The sequence below is a fragment of the Ranitomeya imitator genome, chromosome 4, assembly GCF_032444005.1.
Source record: "Ranitomeya imitator isolate aRanImi1 chromosome 4, aRanImi1.pri, whole genome shotgun sequence".
Lineage (NCBI taxonomy): Eukaryota > Metazoa > Chordata > Amphibia > Anura > Dendrobatidae > Ranitomeya > Ranitomeya imitator.
The window spans coordinates 21039438-21062002 of NC_091285.1; the positions used below are offsets into that span (position 1 = coordinate 21039438).

General features: G+C 45.9%; 1 protein-coding gene across 3 annotated transcripts in view; it reads left to right on the plus strand.

Annotated features, from left to right (window-relative positions):
• FGD4 (FYVE, RhoGEF and PH domain containing 4) overlaps positions 1 to 9560 on the plus strand; it is a 121680-nt gene extending 112120 nt beyond the window's left edge. For all 3 annotated transcript variants that reach the window (XM_069763296.1, XM_069763298.1, XM_069763297.1), the window contains exons 16-17: positions 688 to 828; positions 8685 to 9560. In XM_069763296.1, coding sequence (XP_069619397.1) covers positions 688 to 828; positions 8685 to 8927 — 384 coding nt within the window. In that variant the 3' untranslated portion in view covers positions 8928 to 9560. The remainder of the gene's footprint in view (positions 1 to 687; positions 829 to 8684) is intronic.
• The last annotated feature ends 13005 nt before the right edge of the window (positions 9561 to 22565 follow it).

Here is a 22565-nt window from a genome sequence, read left to right on the forward strand (position 1 = left end):
GACGCCATCCCGCTTGTGCAAAGGGGGACCTCGCATATAAATTTGAGACAATTTTGTAAAAAATGTATGCGCTATACAAGTTCTATGTAAACTGCTTTGCTGGAGTCAGGGAGGCGGAGCCTATCGGCAAAAAAAGTCAAGATGACCACGCCTTAAACTGGCTTGTTAAAAAAATGGCGCCTGTTCGGATTTCCAGCGGGCTTGAGATGACAATACCCTATATTGGGGGACAGCAATCAAACATGGTAAGGTAGGTTTAGGGCATGACTTCCTCGACTCTTCTGCTGAGTGACTCCGCCCCCTTGACTCCAATAGGGTAATTTCCATACAGCATAGACACCGGAACCAGAAGAGAACGGCGCCTGCTTGGAGTTCTGAAAGGGCTTAAGATGACCTCATACCTTATATTGGAGGACAGCAACCAAAATATAGTAGGGTAGGTTTAGGGCGTGACTACCTTGACTCTTCTGATGAGTGGCTCCGCCCCCTTGACTCCAACAGGATAACTTGCATACAGCGCATGCACAATGACACAGGATATTTTTTTTTTAAATCCTGACCCTAAAATGACGTATTTAGGAGGCCCCCTAAAATGTTAATCATTATTGCGTTGTTTTTTTTTTTTGTTTCCATTATTTTATTTTACTTTTTCTCAATCTTTATGGAATTTTTTCTAATTTTTGTCAGATTGAGTCGGCTGAAGTCTCGGGAAACAGCGTAATCTGCAGTTTCCTCCAGTATAACGAAAAGTCGAAGCCTTGGCAGAAGGTCTGGTGCGTGATCCCGAAACAAGAGGCGCTAGTGTTGTACATGTACGGAGCGCCGCAGGTAAGAGAAGAGCGTGGCGCCAGATGATCTTCCAGCAAGTGTTTAATTCTCCTGCAGTGCCACCTGCAGGTGAAATGAAGAGTTACAAGCTGATCAATTACATGAATGCACTGTCTGTGTAATTCACTGACATGACCGTTCCTCTGTAAATTAGAGAGTTTGTAGCTGCTCTCTGCTCTGGCACGTGCCGTCACTATTACACACATTTTTCAACATTTATTGTGTTTCTGTCGTCTAAATTTTTATTTCATAAATCAATACTATGCATGTAAATAAGAAAATGTGTAATAAATCATATTATAGAAATCCACTTCTTTCTCCCCCTGGACTGAGCTTTCAGTTTTAATTCAGTGTCAGAATCTTTCTTCAAAGAAGACAAATGTCCCCATTACTGAGAAAGGAGATGGCAGCTGGTGATTTTAAAATTCTATGAAGGGGAGGAGCTAGAGGCAGACAGACATTCTAGGGAGGAGCTAGAGGCAGACACAGACATACTAGGGAGGAGCTAGAGGCAGACACAGACATTCTAGGGAGGAGCTAGAGGCAGACAGACATTCTAGGGAGGAGCTAGAGGCAGACAGACATTCTAGAGAGGAGCTAGAGGCAGACAGACATTCTAGGGAGGAGCTAGAGGCAGACAGACATTCTAGAGAGGAGCTAGAGGCAGACACAGACATTCTAGGGAGGAGCTAGAGGCAGACACAGACATTCTAGGGAGGAGCTAGAGGCAGACACAGACATTCTAGGGAGGAGCTAGAGGCAGACACAGACATTCTAGGGAGGAGCTAGAGGCAGACACAGACATTCTAGGGAGGAGCTAGAGGCAGACACAGACATTCTAGGGAGGAGCTAGAGGCAGACACAGACATTCTAGGGAGGAGCTAGAGGCAGACACAGACATTCTAGGGAGGAGCTAGAGGCAGACACAGACATTCTAGGGAGGAGCTAGAGGCAAACAGACATTCTAGGGAGGAGCTAGAGGCAGACACAGACATTCTAGGGAGGAGCTAGAGGCAGACAGAGACATTCTAGGGAGGAGCTAGAGGCAGACACAGACATTCTAGGGAGGAGCTAGAGGCAGACACAGACATTCTAGGGAGGAGCAAGAGGCCGACACAGACATTCTAGGGAGGAGCTGGAGCCAGACACAGACATTCTAGGGAGGAGCTGGAGCCAGACAGACATTCTAGGGAGGAGCTAGAGACAGACACAGACATTCTAGGGAGGAGCTAGAGGCAGACACAGACATTCTAGGGAGGAGCTAGAGGCAGATACAGACATTCTAGGGAGGAGCTAAAGGCAGACACAGGCATTCTAGGGAGGAGCTAGAGGCAGACAGACATTCTAGGGAGGAGCTAGAGGCAGACACAGACATTCTAGGGAGGAGCTAGAGGCAGACACAGACATTCTAGGGAGGAGCTAAAGGCAAACACAGACATTCTAGGGAGGAGCTAGAGGCAGACAGACATTCTAGGGAGGAGCTAGAGGCAGACACAGACATTCTAGGGAGGAGCTAGAGGCAGACACAGACATTCTAGGGAGGAGCTAGAGGCAGACAGACATTCTAGGGAGGAGCTAGAGGCAAACACAGACATTCTAGGGAGGAGCTAGAGGCAGACACAGACATTCTAGGGAGGAGCTGGAGCCAGACACAGACATTCTAGGGAGGAGCTGGAGCCAGACAGACATTCTAGGGAGGAGCTAGAGACAGACACAGGCATTCTAGGGAGGAGCTAGAGACAGACACAGACATTCTAGGGAGGAGCTAGAGGCAGACACAGACATTCTAGGGAGGAGCTAAAGGCAAACACAGGCATTCTAGGGAGGAGCTAGAGGCAGACAGACATTCTAGGGAGGAGCTAGAGGCAGACACAGACATTCTAGGGAGGAGCTAGAGGCAGACACAGACATTCTAGGGAGGAGCTAAAGGCAAACACAGACATTCTAGGGAGGAGCTAGAGGCAGACAGACATTCTAGGGAGGAGCTAGAGGCAGACACAGACATTCTAGGGAGGAGCTAGAGGCAGACACAGACATTCTAGGGAGGAGCTAGAGGCAGACAGACATTCTAGGGAGGAGCTAGAGGCAAACACAGACATTCTAGGGAGGAGCTAGAGGCAGACACAGACATTCTAGGGAGGAGCTAAAGGCAAACACAGACATTCTAGGGAGGAGCTAGAGGCAGACAGACATTCTAGGGAGGAGCTAGAGGCAGACACAGACATTCTAGGGAGGAGCTAGAGGCAGACAGAGACATTCTAGGGAGGAGCTAGAGGCAGACAGACATTCTAGGGAGGAGCTAGAGGCAGACACAGACATTCTAGGGAGGAGCTAGAGGCAGACACAGACATTCTAGGGAGGAGCTAGAGGCAGACACAGACATTCTAGGGAGGAGCTAGAGGCAGACACAGACATTCTAGGGAGGAGCTAGAGGCAGACACAGACATTCTAGGGAGGAGCTAGAGGCCGACACAGACATTCTAGGGAGGCGTTAGAGGCAGACACAGACATTCTAGGGAGGAGTTAGAGGCAGACACAGACATTCTAGGGAGGAGCTAGAGGCAGACACAGACATTCTAGGGAGGAGCTAAAGGCAAACACAGACATTCTAGGGAGGAGCTAGAGGCAGACAGACATTCTAGGGAGGAGCTAGAGGCAGACACAGACATTCTAGGGAGGAGCTAGAGGCAGACAGAGACATTCTAGGGAGGAGCTAGAGGCAGACAGACATTCTAGGGAGGAGCTAGAGGCAGACACAGACATTCTAGGGAGGAGCTAGAGGCAGACACAGACATTCTAGGGAGGAGCTAGAGGCAGACACAGACATTCTAGGGAGGAGCTAGAGGCAGACACAGACATTCTAGGGAGGAGTTAGAGGCAGACACAGACATTCTAGGGAGGAGCTAGAGGCAGACAGACATTCTAGGGAGGAGCTAGAGGCAGACACAGACATTCTAGGGAGGAGCTAGAGGCAGACAGAGACATTCTAGGGAGGAGCTAGAGGCAGACAGACATTCTAGGGAGGAGCTAGAGGCAGACACAGACATTCTAGGGAGGAGCTAGAGGCAGACACAGACATTCTAGGGAGGAGCTAGAGGCAGACACAGACATTCTAGGGAGGAGCTAGAGGCCGACACAGACATTCTAGGGAGGAGTTAGAGGCAGACACAGACATTCTAGGGAGGAGTTAGAGGCAGACACAGACATTCTAGGGAGGAGCTAGAGGAAGACACAAACATTCTAGGGAGGAGCTAGAGGCAGAAACAGACATTGTAGGGAGGAGCTAGAGACACACAGACATTCTAGGGAGGAGCTAGAGGCCGACACAGACATTCTAGGGAGGAGCTAGAGGCAGACGCAGACATTCTAGGGAGGAGCTAGAGGCAGACACAGACATTCTAGGGAGGAGCTAGAGGCAGACACAGACATTCTAGGGAGGAGCTAGAGGCAGACACAGACATTCTAGGGAGGAGCTAGAGGCCGACACAGACATTCTAGGGAGGAGTTAGAGGCAGACACAGACATTCTAGGGAGGAGTTAGAGGCAGACACAGACATTCTAGGGAGGAGCTAGAGGCAGACATAGACATTCTAGGGAGGAGCTAGAGGCAGACAGACATTCTAGGGAGGAGCTAGAGGCAGACACAGACATTCTAGGGAGGAGCTAGAGGCAGACACAGACATTCTAGGGAAGAGCTAGAGGCCGACACAGACATTCTAGGGAGGAGCTAGAGGCAGATACAGACATTCTAGGGAGGAGCTAGAGGCAGACACAGACATTCTAGGGAGGAGATAGAGGCAGAAACAGACATTGTAGGGAGGAGCTAGAGGCAGACACAGACATTCTAGGGAGGAGCTAGAGGCAGAAACAGACATTGTAGGGAGGAGCTAGAGACACACAGACATTCTAGGGAGGAGCTAGAGGCCGACACAGACATTCTAGGGAGGAGCTAGAGGCAGACGCAGACATTCTAGGGAGGAGTTAGAGAGACACAGACATTCTAGGGAGGAGCTAGAGGCAGACACAGACATTCTAGGGAGGAGCTAGAGGCAGACACAGACATTCTAGGGAGGAGCTAGAGGCAGACACAGACATTCTAGGGAGGAGCTAGAGAGACACAGACATTCTAGGGAGGAGCTAGAGGCCGACAGACATTCTAGGGAGGAGCTAGAGGAAGACACAGACATTCTAGGGAGGAGCTAGAGGCAGACACAGACATTCTAGGGAGGAGCTAGAGGCAGACACAGACATTCTAGGGAGGAGCTAGAGGCAGACACAGACATTCTAGGGAGGAGATAGAGGCAGAAACAGACATTGTAGGGAGGAGCTAGAGACACACAGACATTCTAGGGAGGAGCTAGAGGCAGACACAGACATTCTAGGGAGGAGCTAGAGTCAGACACAGACATTCTAGGGAAGAGCTAGAGGAAGACACAGACATTCTAGGGAGGAGCTAGAGGCCGACACAGACATTCTAGGGAGGAGCTAGAGGCAGACACAGACATTCTAGGGAGGAGGTAGAGGCAGACACAGACATTCTAGGGAGGAGCTAGAGGCAGAAACAGACATTGTAGGGAGGAGCTAGAGACACACAGACATTCTAGGGAGGAGCTAGAGGCCGACACAGACATTCTAGGGAGGAGCTAGAGGCAGACACAGACATTCTAGGGAGGAGCTAGAGGCAGACACAGACATTCTAGGGAGGAGCTAGAGGCCGACACAGACATTCTAGGGAGGAGCTAGAGGCAGACACAGACATTCTAGGGAGGAGCTAGAGGCAGACACAGACCTTCTAGGGAGGAGCTAGAGGCAGACACAGACATTCTAGGGAGGAGCTAGAGGCAGAAACAGACATTGTAGGGAGGAGCTAGAGGCAGAAACAGACATTGTAGGGAGGAGCTAGAGGCAGACCCAGACATTCTAGGGAAGAGCTAGAGGCAGACAGACATTCTAGAGAGGAGCTAGAGGCAGACACAGACATTCTAGGGAGGAGCTAGAGGCAGACACAGACATTCTAGGGAGGAGCTAGAGGCAGACACAGACATTCTAGGGAGGAGCTAGAGGCAGACACAGACATTCTAGGGAGGAGCTAGAGGCAGACACAGACATTCTAGGGAGGAGCTAGAGGCAGACAGACATTCTAGGGAGGAGCTAGAGGCAGACACAGACATTCTAGGGAGGAGCTAGAGGCAGACACAGACATTCTAGGGAGGAGCTAGAGGCAGACACAGACATTCTAGAGAGGAGCTAGAGGCAGATACAGACATTCTAGGGAGGAGCTAGAGGCAGACACAGACATTCTAGGGAGGAGCTAGAGGCAGACACAGGCATTCTAGGGAGGAGCTAGAGGCAGACACAGACATTCTAGGGAGGAGCTAGAGGCAGACACAGACATTCTAGGGAGGAGCTAGAGGCAGACACAGACATTCTAGGGAGGAGCTAGAGGCAGACACAGACATTCTAGGGAGGAGCTAGAGGCAGACACAGACATTCTAGGGAGGAGCTAGAGGCAGACACAGACATTCTAGGGAGGAGCTAGAGGCAGACACAGGCATTCTAGGGAGGAGCTAGAGGCAGACACAGGCATTCTAGGGAGGAGCTAGAGGCAGACACAGGGATTCTACATTAAGTTCTCCTGAAACCACAGTTGCCGTTCTACATAGAATGTTTAAAATCAATAACTATGTAGAACTGTAAATGCCGTTTCAGGAGAACTTGCAGTAGAATGTCTGTGTCTGGCTCTAGCTCCTCCTTAGAATGTCTTTGCCTCTAGCTCCTCCTTAGAATGTCTTTGCCTCTAGCTCCTCCTTAGAGTGTATGCTTCTAGCTCCTCCTTAGAATGTCTGTGTCTGCCTCTACCTCCTCCCTAGAATGTCTGTGTCTGCCTCTAGCTCCTCCCTAGAATGTCTGTCGGCCTCTAGCTCCTCCCTAGAATGTCTGTGTCTGCCTCTAGCTCCTTCCTAGAATGTCCGTGTCTGCCTCTAGCTCCTCCCTAGAATGTCTGTGTCTGCCTCTAGCTCCTCCCTAGAATGTCTGTCTGCCTCTAGCTCCTCCCTAGAATGTCTGTGTCGGCCTCTAGCTCCTCCCTAGAATGTCTGCGTCTGCCTCTAGCTCCTCCCTAGAATGTCTGTGTCTGCCTCTAGCTCCTCCCTAGAATGTCTGTGTCGGCCTTTAGCTCTTCCCCTTTATCGAATTTTAAAATAACGAACTGTCATCTATCTCTGTAATCTTCACTGAATACAGTTTTAGCCCCGAATTGAATGTGAAAGAACAGACCAAGAGGAGAAAGAAGCAGATTTCTCTGATGAGATATATTAAATATTTGCTTGCTTTCATGTGTACTATTGATTTATGAAATAAAAATTACAATGACGGTTATACTTTAACCCCTTCATGACCGGGGGATTTTTCGTTTTTCCGTGTTCGTTTTTCGCTCCCCTCCTTCCCAGAGCCATAACTTTTTTATTTTTCCGTCAATTTGGCCATGTGAGGGCTTATTTTTTGCGGGACGAGTTGTACTTTTGAACGACATCATTGGTTTTAGCATGTCGTGTACTAGAAAACGGGAAAAAAATTCCAAGTGCGGTGAAATTGCAAGAAAAGTGCAATCCCACATTGGTTTTTTGTTTGGCTTTTTTGCTAGGTTCACTAAATGCTAAAAATGACCTGCCATTATGATTCTCCAGGTCATTACGAGTTCATAGACACCAAACATGACTAGGTTATTTTTTATCTAAGTGGTGAAAAAAAATTCCAAACTTTGCTAAAAAAAAAAAAAAAAATTGCGCCATTTTCCGATACTCGTAGCGTCTCCATTTTTCGTGATCTGGGGTCGGTTGAGGGCTTATTTTTTGCGTGCCGAGATGACGTTTTTAATGATAGCATTTCGGTGCAGATACGTTCTTTTGATCGCCCGTTATTGCATTTTAATGCAATGTCGCGGCGACCAAAAAAACGTAATTCTGGCGTTTCGAGTTTTTTTCCCGCTACGCTGTTTAGCGATCAGGTTAATACTTTTTTTTATTTGATAGATCGGGCAATTCTGAGCGCGGCGATACCAAATATGCGTAGATTTGATATTTTTTTTATTGATTTATTTTGATTGGGGCGAAAGGGGGGTGATTTAAACTTTTATTTTTTTTTATTTTTTTCACATTTTTTTAAACTTTTTTTTTTTAACTTTTGCCATGCTTTAATAGCCTCCATGGGAGGCTAGAAGCAGGCACAGCACGATCGGCTCTGCTACATAGCAGCGATCTGCTGATCGCTGCTATGTAGCAGAATTGCACGTGTGCTGTGAGCGCCGACCACAGGGTGGCGCTCACAGCGACGGGCAATCAGTAACCATAGAGGTCTCAAGGACCTCTATGGCTACAATGGAGACGCATCGCCGACCCCCGGACATGTGACGGGGGTCGGCGATGACGTCATTTCCGGCCGCCCGGCCGGAAGCGGTAGTTAAATGCCGCTGTCTGCGTTTGACAGCGGCATTTAACTAGTTAATAGGTGCGGGCAGATCGCGATTCTGCCCGCGCCTATTACGGGCACATGTCAGCTGTTCAAAACAGCTGACATGTCCCAGCTTTGGTGCGGGCTCACCGCGGAGCCCTGCATCAAAGCAGGGGAGCCGGCATCGGACGGTATAGTACGTCCGATGCCGGTAAGGGGTTAAATCACCTAAATCCTGACATTTGGCCCCTGGGACTCTACCTCGGACCAGGACTCCTCTTTCTTTTTTTTTTTTTGTAATTTGTGTTTCAGAATTGTTCCGCTAAGATTAGAACTGTTGGTTGTAGAAAGAAAATGTAGGGAAATGTGGCGAACCTCACTCTTAATTGTTGTTTGTTGTTTTTAAGGATGTCAAAGCTCAAGCCACCATTCCACTCTTGGGCTACATTGTTGACGAGTCCCCCCGCGGAGTGGACATGCCCTACAGCTTTAGGCTATCTCAGTCTAAATCTGTCCACGGCTTCTCGGCGGACAGTGAAGAACTCAAGCAGAGGTGGCTTAAAATTATCAGCCTGGCAGTGGTGGGAGAGACGCCGGATGATCGGGAGGAAAACGGTGCCGCAGATGGACACTCGGAACCTTCTTCGTAGTCCTTTTTTTGGAAAAGCCTCCAATGAAATATGACCACAAGGCTAAGAAAGTAGGATAAGCCAATCTTGGTTTACAGATCTGACTACTGACCTGTGATCAATCAGATTTAGCTTCTTGGGTCAAACTTTTCGTTCAGTGCCAATCGTAAGAATCCATAGATGTGAAAAATGGCGGCGTAGATATTTGGTGGACATGTAGTCTTGACCGGTGGTTTCGGTCAAGCTTTTACCAAAAGGAGGTATCACTACATGGTGACATAATTTGGTCCATTTAGGGACACACAATTGGAGATCCATAAGGACGAGGACCCTCTGAGGGCTTCGATGTGAACTTCCAGATAACGTCCTAGGATCTCGGTTACTTCAATTAATAATTGCACAATCTGCTAGAAGATGAAATCGTAATGTTATTCCGTAAAGTTTATTCGTCAAGCTCGGGATGTGAAGATTAAAAAAAGGCACAATGGTTCGATAGAGAAAGCACATGGGAGACTCGAAAGTGAGGTCATCTACAGTCCCCCCCCCAAAAGTCTTGCATAAAATAATCGTAAATGGAGAAGTCACTCATTTCTGGACTTTTTATTTGCACTCCGATTTTTATTTATTAATTAAACTTTGCCCTTTGTAATACAACATGGCGATTGTCATCCTGCTGAAGTTAAGATGAATCAGTCTCCAAAAGAAACTGAATGTTCTCTTTTAGCCACTAATTAAAGAGACAAATTTACTACTTAAACTAGTGCTACGGCCGTGTAGATCCTGATTAAACAATAAAAATGACACCTGTCTTGTAGAAATCCGATGTGCCAATGATGAGAAATCAAGCTTTGAAGAGTGGAAGTGTAGTGAGGGCGTGTCCAAAAACTCAGACTACATGGACACGCCTCCCCCCAGGCACTTCCTTATAAATTTACAAGTGGCTTCAAAGCTTAATTTCTCAACGCTGGTACATCGGATTACTTCAAGACTGGTATCGTTTTTATTGTTACCTTATTACCTACACAGCCACACCACTACGTTCAGTAGCAAAATCGTCCCATCACGTCCCTTTAAGTCCAATCTCCAGCTCTTAATTCATTTTCTAACATATCTCTACAGTGTTAAACGCTCTTATATTTCTAATACAGAGTTCCAAATACCCTGCATAGACAAAACCTTGAATGGTAACATTTTTGTTTCATTCAGCCACCACTAGAGTGCTCAGTGCATCATAGAGCTCAATGATTAACCAGTGTACCGTAAAACTCCCTCTAGTGGTGACTGCAGGCAAACACAATGAAACTATAACTCTAGCAAGGGGTTTGGAATAAAAAAACTTAGCGGCCACCGCTATAAAGATATATTAAGGAATAGATTAGCACAGAATGTGAGGTCTCTACTCTGTACAAGTCAGATTTTAAGTGCTATGAGTTCCCCTCTGAGTAATCTGTCGGGGTCCCTGCTCACAGACGAACGTAATAGAAATTTAGGTGGAGTTCCCCTTTAAGCGTATTTATTTTTTCACATACTTTCCATTTGCCTCATATATATATATATTTGTGTTTTTCTTTTTTTTTTTCTTTGTTATGGTCACACCCTGGGGTGCGGAGGGGGGCATTCTCTTTGTTTTTGAAGTGCCTTAGTGATATCATTGGTCCTATGCTTCGCTTACAAATAGCTGGTGACACTCTATTATAATAGTGGCTAGTTCCTAATCAGTTAAAGGGGTTGTCCAAGAGGGAAAAAAATGTTATAATTTTGTTAAAGGGTTCGGGGTGGTTTAAAAGAAAAAAAAAAAAAGGTGAAAATGTTAAAGACGAAAAGTGTTCTGCATCTTACCCGGTGTCCCTGATGCACTTTTTTTTATTTTTTATTTAATCCCATCTCAATAGCCAGTAAATTAAATAAAAAAAAATCCCTGGTGCCCATGGGGGATCGCTCAGGGTCAGTATATATGTATATATATATATATATATATATATATATATATATATATATATATATATATATATATATATTATTTTTTTTTTTTTTTTTTTTTTTTTTTTTTTAATCAAAAGCACAAACCCAATTAGTTTTAATTTTGGAAAGGAGTTCACAATCCTGATCCATCTCGTTGGATCTTATCCTGGAAATTACCATTGCTCGGCAGCACTTTTTTATGCTGTAAAAGGACATGTGCTGCCGAGAAAGAGCAAACTATCCTTCCAATGAAAGCTGCTACGAAAAAACCTGTATGTAACTGAGAGCAGATCATGTTCTATCGACCATGTAAAAGGACCCTAAATCCTGAGCTTTGGCCTGTACATGGTAACATAGTCGCACTCTAAATGGCATACGTTCGATGGCGCCCTTTTACAGATTTTGGGTTGCGCCCATAAAGTGGCTCTGTATACTTTAATGGCTCTTTTATAGTCATTGTGGTGCAATGTACTTAGGACTCATCTGATAAGATAGGACTGGATGTGGCCGGTGGAAGGCGGTTTTCAGAGTAAAACTCGGTGTAAATCTGAGAATGTATTGTTTTGCCGAAAAAACCCATAAAAAAAACTGCCTGCGACGGAGTTTGCCCACATTGAATTCCACTGGGTGCTCTGGGGAGGAATTAAAATGTAGATTTGCACTGGGTTAAACTGAAAATTTGGGCACTGGACCCCCCTCAGTGAGCTACAATCCTCCTTTAAAGGGGTTTTCTAGGACTTTTAAAAAGCTTCTATGGAAAAGTCAGTGTTATGAAATGTAGATCATATGGCAATCCAGCGGCTGCTCCGGTGCTCTCTATCAATTCTGCATTGATGACATCACATCATTCATGTGGTTGCTGAAACCAATCACTCCTTGTGTGTCCTGTGTAGTTACATGCAAATGTAATCACTGAAGTGATCGGCTGCAGCGGTCAACTGACTGATAGATTAGATGTCATCACTACAAGACAGGCAGAGTGATTCAAGGGGTAAATAATAGCCATTTCTTTATTTTATAAATTCGATACTCTTTGCCAAAACCCTGAAAATAATGTAACTGCAACAGTCTTGATTTAAGAGGACCTTTCACTTAACATAAATATTTACCTGGTGTAAATGCCGCTTTTCTCCTGAATCCGGCGATGTTTTTCTTTTGTTCCTACGCCTCTCCGTTCCTAAGATATAGCCCCTTCTTCTCTGCATGTAACGCTGGCCTTGTTCCGAAAGATAAGGTGGTCACGGAGACGCCCACAGAAGTTGAGGACCACACCCACTTCAATTGAAAAGGTGATTTACATACCAGAGAAGAGTGGGCATATCTCCGGAATGGAGAGGCACAGAAACGAAAGAAAAACAGCGCCGGATTCAGGAGAACAGCGGGATTTACATCAAATAAATATTTATTTTAAGTGAGAGGTCCTTTTAAATCGTATTAATGTCAAGGTTTTTTACAAAAAGTAAGGATTTCATAAAACAACTCACACACCTTGAACCCACCTTCGCTCCCGGTGTCCCTACCTGTTTTGTAGTGATAACACATTTATACGGGTCTAGTATACAGCTCTGATGCATCTCAATAGCTATAAATGGATGCATCACTTTCATCAATTCTAAAAGGCTTTGCTTGGCAGCACAATCCGTACTAAGTGCCAATGTAAAACTCACAAGTGATGACCTTACTTGCCACAGTGTAGTAACCGCTCAGACCTCATTAGTTCCTTTTGATTTTACAGGGTTTGCCAATTACGGTGCCTTAGTTAGCAATATGTATTTTGAGAAAAATCTGATTAGTAAAGCAGAATGAAATGATGGACACCACAGTGTCAATCTGCAGCTGAAAGCCAAGTCGGTGGGTACTGGGAACCCCTGCTGATCACTCAGGCACGCAGCCTGTGGGTCCGTACACCCTAAGTATTTCTGCCTTTGTCTTAGGAGCCGGATCTCCACTGATCAGTACTTACCGCAGGCCACAATATGCGAAAAAATGACTTTACTTGAGTTCAATGGCATTAAGATGGCAAGTAACCATGACCATACCCCAAGAATGAGATTACCTTTTTCCTAATGCACTATTAATCAGATTTGCATAACAGTAACTTTAACTGTAGAATCCCTTTAAGATGCATCACAGCAATCATAACACTTTAATCAAAGGATATCAGGGTGGCCATACATAGGAAAATGTGTTGAGACTGCCCGTGGGCAATCTCTAACCCATAAAGCAATAGCAAAGCGTGTAATTTTTACCTCTAAAATGAGTCTACTTCACAACGTGACTTGTAGGTCCAAAAATCTGAGCTGATTTAAGTCTTAAAATCTAACAATTGGAGCTCCAAATCCCCTGCAAAGATAGAGTTAAAAAGATAACACTGTGGATTCCTGTAGCCACCACTAGAGGGAGCTCACTGCATACAGTGTTATCATTGACTTCTATGTATAATCTGTATACAGTGAGCTCAGAAGCTCCCTCTAGTGGTGGCTGCCGGCACACAGGATTTTGTAATTTACCTTCTATGTCTGTCCAGGGGATTTGGATCTCTGTGTTACAAAAATAAGCTTCTTATAATGTCGATATTAACGAATGAGAGGATGTTTTATGAATGATCCCTTGTAGACAGTGAAGGTTGGTGGGCTGTAAATATTTCCTGTAATATATGTATATCTGGGCACGTAAGAGACAGAGCTGGTGTACGAGAAAACGAGACGCACTTTAATTACTGTAAAATAGCTGCAAATTTGTATTCTGTAAAAAATAAATCCTCAGATCTCATGAATGTTGTATTGGTAAAGACTCTTTGGCTATGAGAAATAAAATCCCTATAGCTGGTCACCTCCGTGTGCTGGGTATTTATTTTTATTCCTTTTTTATCTAAATTTTTGAATTTTAAGAAATTTTTTTTTTTTTAGTTCTCAGGGTCAATTGGGGTTAAAGCATGAGAACAGCTTCATCTCCCTCCTCCCCCTCCCTGCACATCACTGAGTGTGCTCATTACTTCCTCTTATAGGAGACGATAAGTATTCATGTGTCCTGGATGGAGCAACATAAACTGGGGTCAGGGTTGATGGTAAGTTTTTTTTTTTTTTATTATTATTTATTTTTTGCTGTGAGCGGGCTCCATGGTTCGGACTTTTTTTTCGGGTGCATCTGACAAGTGGTCGATCAGATTGAGATCTGGGGAAACGGAAGGCCCAAGTCATCTTCATCAGATTGTTCGTGAGCGACCATTATCCTGCTGAGAGTGACACTGTCGCCATGAAGGGGGGTTCCTGGTCTGGTAGGTGTCATATCCACATGGTGCCAAGACACAAGGTTTCCAGCAGAACATTGCACTTCCCCTGTCGGCTCGTCTTCTCCTCATCCCGGTGCCATTTCTACCCTGCTGTGCACATGACGGAAAACGTAATTCATCATACTAGCTGCCTTCTTCCATTAACCCATGATCCAGTTCTGATGCTCATGTGCCCATTGTTGGCACTTTGGTGGTGGACAGAGGTTAGAATGGGTGCTGTAACCAGAATACACCTACACAGTCCCAAAATACAGCAAACTGTGGTGCTCTGTGTGTCCTGACTTTTTTCTATCATAGCTGCGATGCTCTGTGTGTCCTGTCTCCTTTCTATCATAGTTGTGATGCTCTGCGTGTCCAACTCCTTTCTATCATAGCTGTGATGCTGTGTGTCCTGATTCCTTTCTATCATAGCTGTGAAGCTCTGCGTGTCCTGACTCCTTTCTATCATAGCTGTGATGCTGTGTTTCCTGACTCCTTTCTATCATAGCTGTGATGTTCTGCGTGTCCTGACTTCTTTCTATCATAGCTGTGATGCTCTGCGTTTCCTGACTCCTTTCTATCATAGCTGCGATGCTGTGTGTCCTGACTCCTATCATAGCTGATGTTCTGCTTGTCTTGTCTCCTTTCTATCATAGCTGTGATGCTCTGTGTGTCCTGACTCCTATCATAGCTGATGTTCTGCTTGTCTTGTCTCCTTTCTATCATAGCTGTGATGCTGTGTTTCCTGACTCCTTTCTATCATAGCTGTGATGTTCTGCATGTCCTGACTCCTATCATAGCTGATGTTCTGCTTGTCTTGTCTTCTTTCTATCATAGCTGTGATGCTGTGTTTCCTGACTCCTATCATAGCTGTGATGCTCTGCATGTCCTGACTCCTATCATAGCTGATGTTCTGCTTGTCTTGTCTCCTTTCTATCATAGCTGTCATGCTGTGTTTCCTGACTCCTTTCTATCATAGCTGTGATGTTCTGCGTGCCCTGACTTCTTTCTATCATAGCTGTGATGCTCTGCATTTCCTGACTCCTTTCTATCATAGCTGTGATGCTCTGTGTGTCCTGACACCTTTCTATCATAGCTGTGATGCTCTGTGTGTCCTGACACCTTTCTATCATAGCTGTGATGCTCTGTGTGTCCTGACTCCTTTCTATCATAGCTGTTATGCTGTGTTTCCTGACTCCTTTCTATCATAGCTGTGATGCTGTGTGTCCTGACTCCTTTCTATCATAGCTGTGATGCTCTGTGTGTCCTGACTCCTTTCTATCATAGCTGTGATGCTCTGCATGTCCTGACTCCTTTCTATCATAGCTGTGATGCTGTGTGTCCTGACTCCTTTCTATCATAGCTGTGATGCTGTGTGTCCTGACTCCTTTCTATCATAGCTGTGATGCTGTGTGTCCTGACTCCTTTCTATCATAGCTGTGATGCTGTGTGTCCTGACTCCTTTCTATCATAGCTGTGATGTTCTGCGTGTCCTGACTCCATTTTATCATAAACACATACTCTAGCCATACAATCAATATCCAGAGTGATGAAGAGTAAAATTAAATAAAACTCTTTATTAGAAAAATGGATAAAATTTAATATTAAAATTAAATTATATCCAAGGAAGTAAAATAGATGGTAAAATAACTATAGGTTCTATAGCAAGGCCAAATAGCATAACAAAATGTATAAGGATAGTCTTGGTATGAGTAAACCAAATCTTAGAGGAAATCCCCATCCCCACACCCCGACGCGCGTTTCGCCACCAGCTTCTTCTTGCTATGCCCCCGGAAGAAGCTAGTGGCGAAACACGTGTCGAGGTGAGGGGGACGCAACCCATATCTAGCATCACCTCATCAGCATCGCAGCAAATTCCTGTTATATCTGGAAAGAACCATACGGGCTAGCTTTCACTGTTGTGAATTCTGTGGCCAAGCTCCCTCCTGTGGTCGTGAGTGGTACTGCGGCTGGTTCTGTCTATAAGCTTCCTTTGGTGGATGAGAGTGGTACTGCGGCTTCTGAGTTTCCTTCCTCAGGTGATGAGGTTAAGTCGTTAGGTGCTGCTCTATTTAACTCCACCTGGTGCTTTGATCCTGGCCTCCAGTCAATGTTCTAGTATTGGTCTTGCTTCCTCCTGGATCGTTCCTGTGGCCTCTCTATCCTGCATAAGCTAAGTTCTGCTTGTGTTATTTTTTGTTTGCTATATTTTCTGTCCAGCTTGCTATATTGGTTTTTCTTGCTTGCTGGAAGCTCTGAGACGCAGAGGGAGCACCTCCGTACCGTTAGTCGGTGCGGAGGGTCTTTTTGCCACTCTGCGTGGTTGTTTGTAGGGTTTTGTGTTGACCGCAAAGCTATCTTTCCTATCCTCGGTCTATTCAGTAAGTCGGGCCTCACTTTGCTAAATCTATTTCATCTCTGTGTTTGTATTTCATCTTTACTCACAGTCATTATATGTGGGGGGCTGCCTTTTCCTTTGGGGAATTTCTCTGAAGCAAGGTAGGCTTATTTTTCTATCTTCAGGGCTAGTTAGTTTCTCAGGCTGTGCCGAGTTGCATAGGCAGCGTTGGGCGCAATCCACGGCTACCTCTAGTGTGGTGTGTTAGGATTAGGGATTGCGGTCAGCAGAGTTTCCACGTCTCAGAGCTCGTTCTATGTTTTTGGGTAAATGTCAGGTCACCTTGTGTGCTCTGAACTTCAAGGTCCATTGTGGTTCTGAATTACCTGTTCATAACATTTCACTCTCCAAAAGTATCAGTAAGCTTTGAGTGCCCATGACTGTGTTACCAGTTAGCCTTCCCTGGACCACTTAGGGTAGGTACTAACGACTGCATATCGGGAACACCCCACAAGACCCGGTGTATACTGGGATGGGAACACACTAGAAGACCTATTGAACGCCAGGAACACCCTACAAGATCTGCCGTATACTAGGAACACTCCACAAGTTCTGCCATCTATCGCGAACAAACACAGGACCTGCCTAATACAGGGAACGCCTTACAAGGCCAGCCATACACCAGAAACACCCAAGACCCGCCACATACAGGGAACACCCCACAAGGCCCACTGTATACCGGGAACACTCCACAAGACTGGTCATAGACCAGAAATACAAAAGACCCACCACATACAGAAAACATGCCACAAGACCCATCACATACCAGGAACGTGCCACAAAGCCCGCCGTATACAGGAAACATCCTACAAGACTCTCTGTATACCGGTAACATCCGCCACATACAGGGAACGCCCCACAAAACCCGTCACATACTGGGAACATTTCACAAAGCCTGCCGTATACGGGGAACACCCTACTAGACTCGCTGTACACCGGTAAGACCCGTACAGAAGAAACACCCGAGACCCGCCACATACTGGGAATATCTCACAAGGCCAGTCGTATATCGGGAACACCCTACAAGACTCGCCATATACCGGTAACACCCACCGTACACAGGGAACACCCAAGGCTCACCGTGTAGCAGTAACACCCGCCGTACACTAGGAGCACTCCACAAGACCTGCCGAATATCGGGAACACCACACAAGACCGACCATACACCAGAAACACCCATGACCTGCCACAAACAGGGAACACCACAAGACCCGCCGTTTCCCGGGAACACCCAAGTCTCATCGTATATGGCAAACAACTGTCGTATACTAGGAACACTCCACAAGACCAGCCATACACCAGAAACACCCAAGACCCGCCGTATACAAGGAACACTCCACAAGACCCACCGTATATTGCGAACACTCCTCAAAACCCGACGTATACCGGGTACACCCCACAAGACGGGCCATACACCAAAAGCACCCAAGACCCGCCGTATACAAGGAACACTCCACAAGACCAGCCATACACCAGAAACACCCAAGACCCGCCGTATACAAGGAACACTCCACAAGACCAGCCATACACCAGAAACACCCAAGACCCGCCGTATACAAGGAACACTCCACAAGACTAGCCATACACCAGAAACACCCAAGACCCGCCGTATACAAGGAACACTCCACACGACCCACCGTATATTGCAAACACTCCTCAAGACCCGCCGTATACAAGGAACACTCCACAAGACCCACCATATATTGAGAACACTCCTCAAGACCCGCCGTATACCGGGTACACCCCACAAGACTGGCCATACACCAGAAACACCCAAGACCCGCCGTATACAAGGAACACTCCACAAGACCCACCGTATATTGCGAACAGTCCTCAAAACCCGATGTATACCGGGTACACCCCACAAGACGGGCCATACACCAGAAACACCCAAGACCCGCCGTATACAAGGAACACTCCACAAGACCTGCTGTTTTGGAGATCTTCTGTCATGTGGACATCACAGTTTGGTTCTTGGTCACTTTGATCCGAAAACTCATTTTTCCTGCTTCTAACACATCAACTTCAAGAACTAACTGTTCAGTCTCTGCCTTATAAATCCCACCGGTCAGGCGACATTACCGCTGTCACATCAGTGCTATTTCCTTTCCTTTTTAATATTATGGCTGATTGGTGAGTATATATATATTTATATAGGTTATTTTCTTGTGGGACTTAATGCGCCCTGCGTGAGTAATGCGATGGATGCCTTTTCTCCTATTTTTGGCTCATCTTTTCGGGTGTGCCCCGCAGTAACTTACAGTCTTGAAATACATAAGAGTGAGACTTAATTGTGCAGCTGCTGAATCCACGTGTTTCTGTGATGACGCCGACCGCTCCGGTTTTGGAGCCTGAAACTGTTATGTAACGCACACAAAAAGCAGAGCCGTCACAAAAAAACCTAAAAGGGCTGATCCACCTGTAAAAATAGAATGCCTAACAGTAGGAACGTGAGGAGGAGCAGAATTAGAGACGGAGAAACGCACAGTTTGTGGCTGTTGATATCTAGTAAGTGTTTTATCTCACCCCAGAGCTGGATTCACAGTTACATTGCTCAGTACTGTTGTCGCAGGTCTCAGCCTGTTCTCTGATGAGTCAACCTTAGAGATAACGTCATGGCCGGAGAGATAAGACACAGTACACCAGGCATGTATCTGAAGGATCTCTAGTTTATTGAGCTTACACACACTTTTTATGCATTCTTATGTCGGAGGCGGATTCTCCATATATGGGGTAAGCGTTGGAGAGTTTACTCCCTTGCCTTACTATGGTTTCGCAAACATATTTTTCTATACAAAACATTATTCGTTATCTTCCAAGGACATTTCATCCTCCATGATCTGAAACAATTAGTTCAATAACAGCAATATCAGCGGTATGAAGAATAGTGAATAACAACTTGTTTATCTGACCTTTAGTAACACTTACACAAAATGGAGACAAAATAAAATGGATCCTGCTATAACAGTACTGTATAATGTTATACATGCTGCTATCTGGATTCACAGTTACGCTGCTTAGTAATGCTGTATAATGTCACACATTCTGCCGCTATCTGGATTCACAGGTACACTACTCAGTACTGCTGTATAATATCCTCCATGCCTGCTTTAGAACATATATTACATAGAGACAGGAGAGCAGGATTCCCTGGTGTCTGTGTAGCATCATAGCACATAGTCTCTACCCACTAGCTCAGAGACAAATAAGTTGAAACCTGGTGACAAATGCAGGATATGAGTCCTAGTATGGCCTCGGTATTCACCATGTACACACGACGGCTTATTTGAACGAGTTAACTGAAATGACAGATGAACTTTAAGCTATTAAAAAAAAAATGTGTCCACTTCTGTATTTGCCCAATGATTACCTTGCAGAGCGGCGCAGACTCGCTACTACTGGTATCGTCTACAGATGACATTGCTTCGCTGTTACATCATTCTGAAGAGTGGAAACAAGTGCAATGCGGATGAAACACTGACCACATAGCGATGTCAATCTCTCTCCATACAACTACTGGGTTGGGATTCTACTGTATATTACAGACTTTTTTTTGTATTTTGTTGTAAATTGTCCATTCAGAGATCCTTCTTTCATTGCAGTTACATGTGGCCAAGGCAACTAGGGGTCTGCTGAAGCCCCAATCGCCACCCCCAACTGAAGCCCCAATCCCCCACCCCCAGCTGAAGCCCCAATCCCCCAGCTGAAGCCCCAATCCCCCACCCCCAACTGAAGCCCCAATCCCCCACCCCCAGCTGAAGCCCCAATCCCCAGCTGAAGCCCCAATCCCCCACCCCCAGCTGAAGCCCCAATCCCCAACCCCAACTGAAGCCCCAATCCCCCACCCCAGCTGAAGCCTCAATCTCCCACCTGAAGCCCCAATCCCCCACCCCCAACTGAAGCCCCAATCCCCACCCCCAGCTGAAGCCCCAATCTCCCACCCCCACCTGAAGCCCCAATCCCCCACCCCCGACTGAAGCCTCAATCTCCACCCCAGCTAAAGCCCCAATCTCCCACCCCTGACTGAAGCCCCAGTCTCCACCCCAGCTAAAGCCCTAATCCCCACACCGACTGAAGCCCCAATCCCCCACCCCAGCTAAAGCCCCAATCTCCACCCCAGCTAAAGCCCCAATCCCCCACCCCTGACTGAAGCCCCAATCCCCCACCCCCGACTGAAGCCCCAATCCCCCACCCCCGACTGAAGCCCCAATCCCCCACCCCCGACGGAAGCCCCAATCCCCCACCCCCGACGGAAGCCCCAATCCCCCACCCCCGACGGAAGCCCCAATCCCCCATCCCCGACTGAAGCCCCAAACTCCCACCCCTGACTGAAGCCCCAATTTCCACCCCAGGCTGAGGCCCCAATCCCCCACCCTCGACTGAAGCCCCAATCCCCCACCCTCGACTGAAGCCCCAATCTCCACCCCTGACTGAAGCCCCAATCTCCCACCCCTGACTGAAGCCCCAATCCCCCACCCCCTACTGAAGCCCCAATTTCCACCCCAGGCTGAGGCCCCAATCCCCCACCCTCGACTGAAGCCCCAATCCCCCACCCCAGGCTGAAGCCCCAATCCCCCACCCCCTACTGAAGCCCCAATCTCTACCCCAGGCTGAGGCCCCAATTCTCACCCTTGGGTGAAGCCTCAGTCCCTACCCTTGTGAGTTATCTTGCAAGCTCCGTAGGAGAGTAAGGCTGTGTGCACACGATGCTAATTTTTCGCGTTTTTTTGCTATAAAAATGCATACATTATGCATCCCATCATTTAGAATGAATTCTGCAATTTTTGTGCACATGATGCCTTTTTTTTCCCGTGAAAAAAACGCATCGCGGTAAAAAACGCAGCATGTTCATTAATTTTGCTGTTTTTTTTTTGCGGATTTCCCACTATAAAATGCATCGGGAAACGTCCAGAAAAAAACGCACCAAAAACAACGCATGCAGATTTCTTGCAGAAAATTTCAGGTTTTTCTCAGGAATTTTCTGCAATAAATCCTGAACGTGTGCACATAGCCTAATAGTGTAATACCGTGATATTGCAGTATGTAGAACAAGTGATGAGATGACTGTGGGTTTTAGGATTTTTTTTTTTAAATATATAACTTTAAAAATATAAATCTCCCCTTTGATAAAAAAACAAACAAAACTAAATAAACATTTGATATCGCTGCGACCATAAAAATCTGATCTATGAAAAAGTATTATTTCACATGGGTGGTAAACACCATAAAGCAAAAAACAAAAACACAAATGACAGAATTATCATTTATCGGTTGCATAATTGCCGTAAAAATCAACCCAAAAAAAAAAAAAATTACACGTAGCCCAAAACGGTATTTAGAAAAAAAAACCCGCTCAGCTCGCCGATACAAGCGCGCCGGCGGCTCCAGCAAAGGAAAAATAAAAACGTTCAGAGTCTTAGAAAATCACGACATAAACCACATTATTATTATTATTTTTTTTTTAAGTGTGGATTTTTTTTCCAATACTAAAATAAAAAAATACATTTGGGATCGCCGTGGTCGTAGCGTCACTGGGATATTTTTGTTAAAAAAAAAAAAAAAAAACAGAGGCGGAATTGCAATTTTTTTTTGCGTTATCACAAAATTTGGAATTTAAGGATGGAAAAATATAAAAAAATTTTTTTAGAAAATTTTGAAAAAAAAATTTTTTTTTTGCCGCAGTGGAAAGGGTTAACCTCTATGGGAGAAGTGCTGTGCTCCCTCTATGGGGGGCTTCTGAGTCCCCAGTACAGGGGTCTCCCCGCAGGGCGGGAGCTCCTGCTATCTGTCAGCTCTGTCACGTCAATTCCTGCCCAATGTCACTGTCAGGGACCTCTCAAACGACAACTTCCTGTTTACTCCTGACGCACTTCCGGTCGCCTGCCCCTCCCGACGCCATGTTTATTACTGGCAAATATCCTTCCCGATACAATCAATTAACCCCTTGTAATTAAAAAACACACACATTGTTACTCACATTATCACCAGGCAGTATTTATCCAGGTCACCAAGTACAAATACATACTCT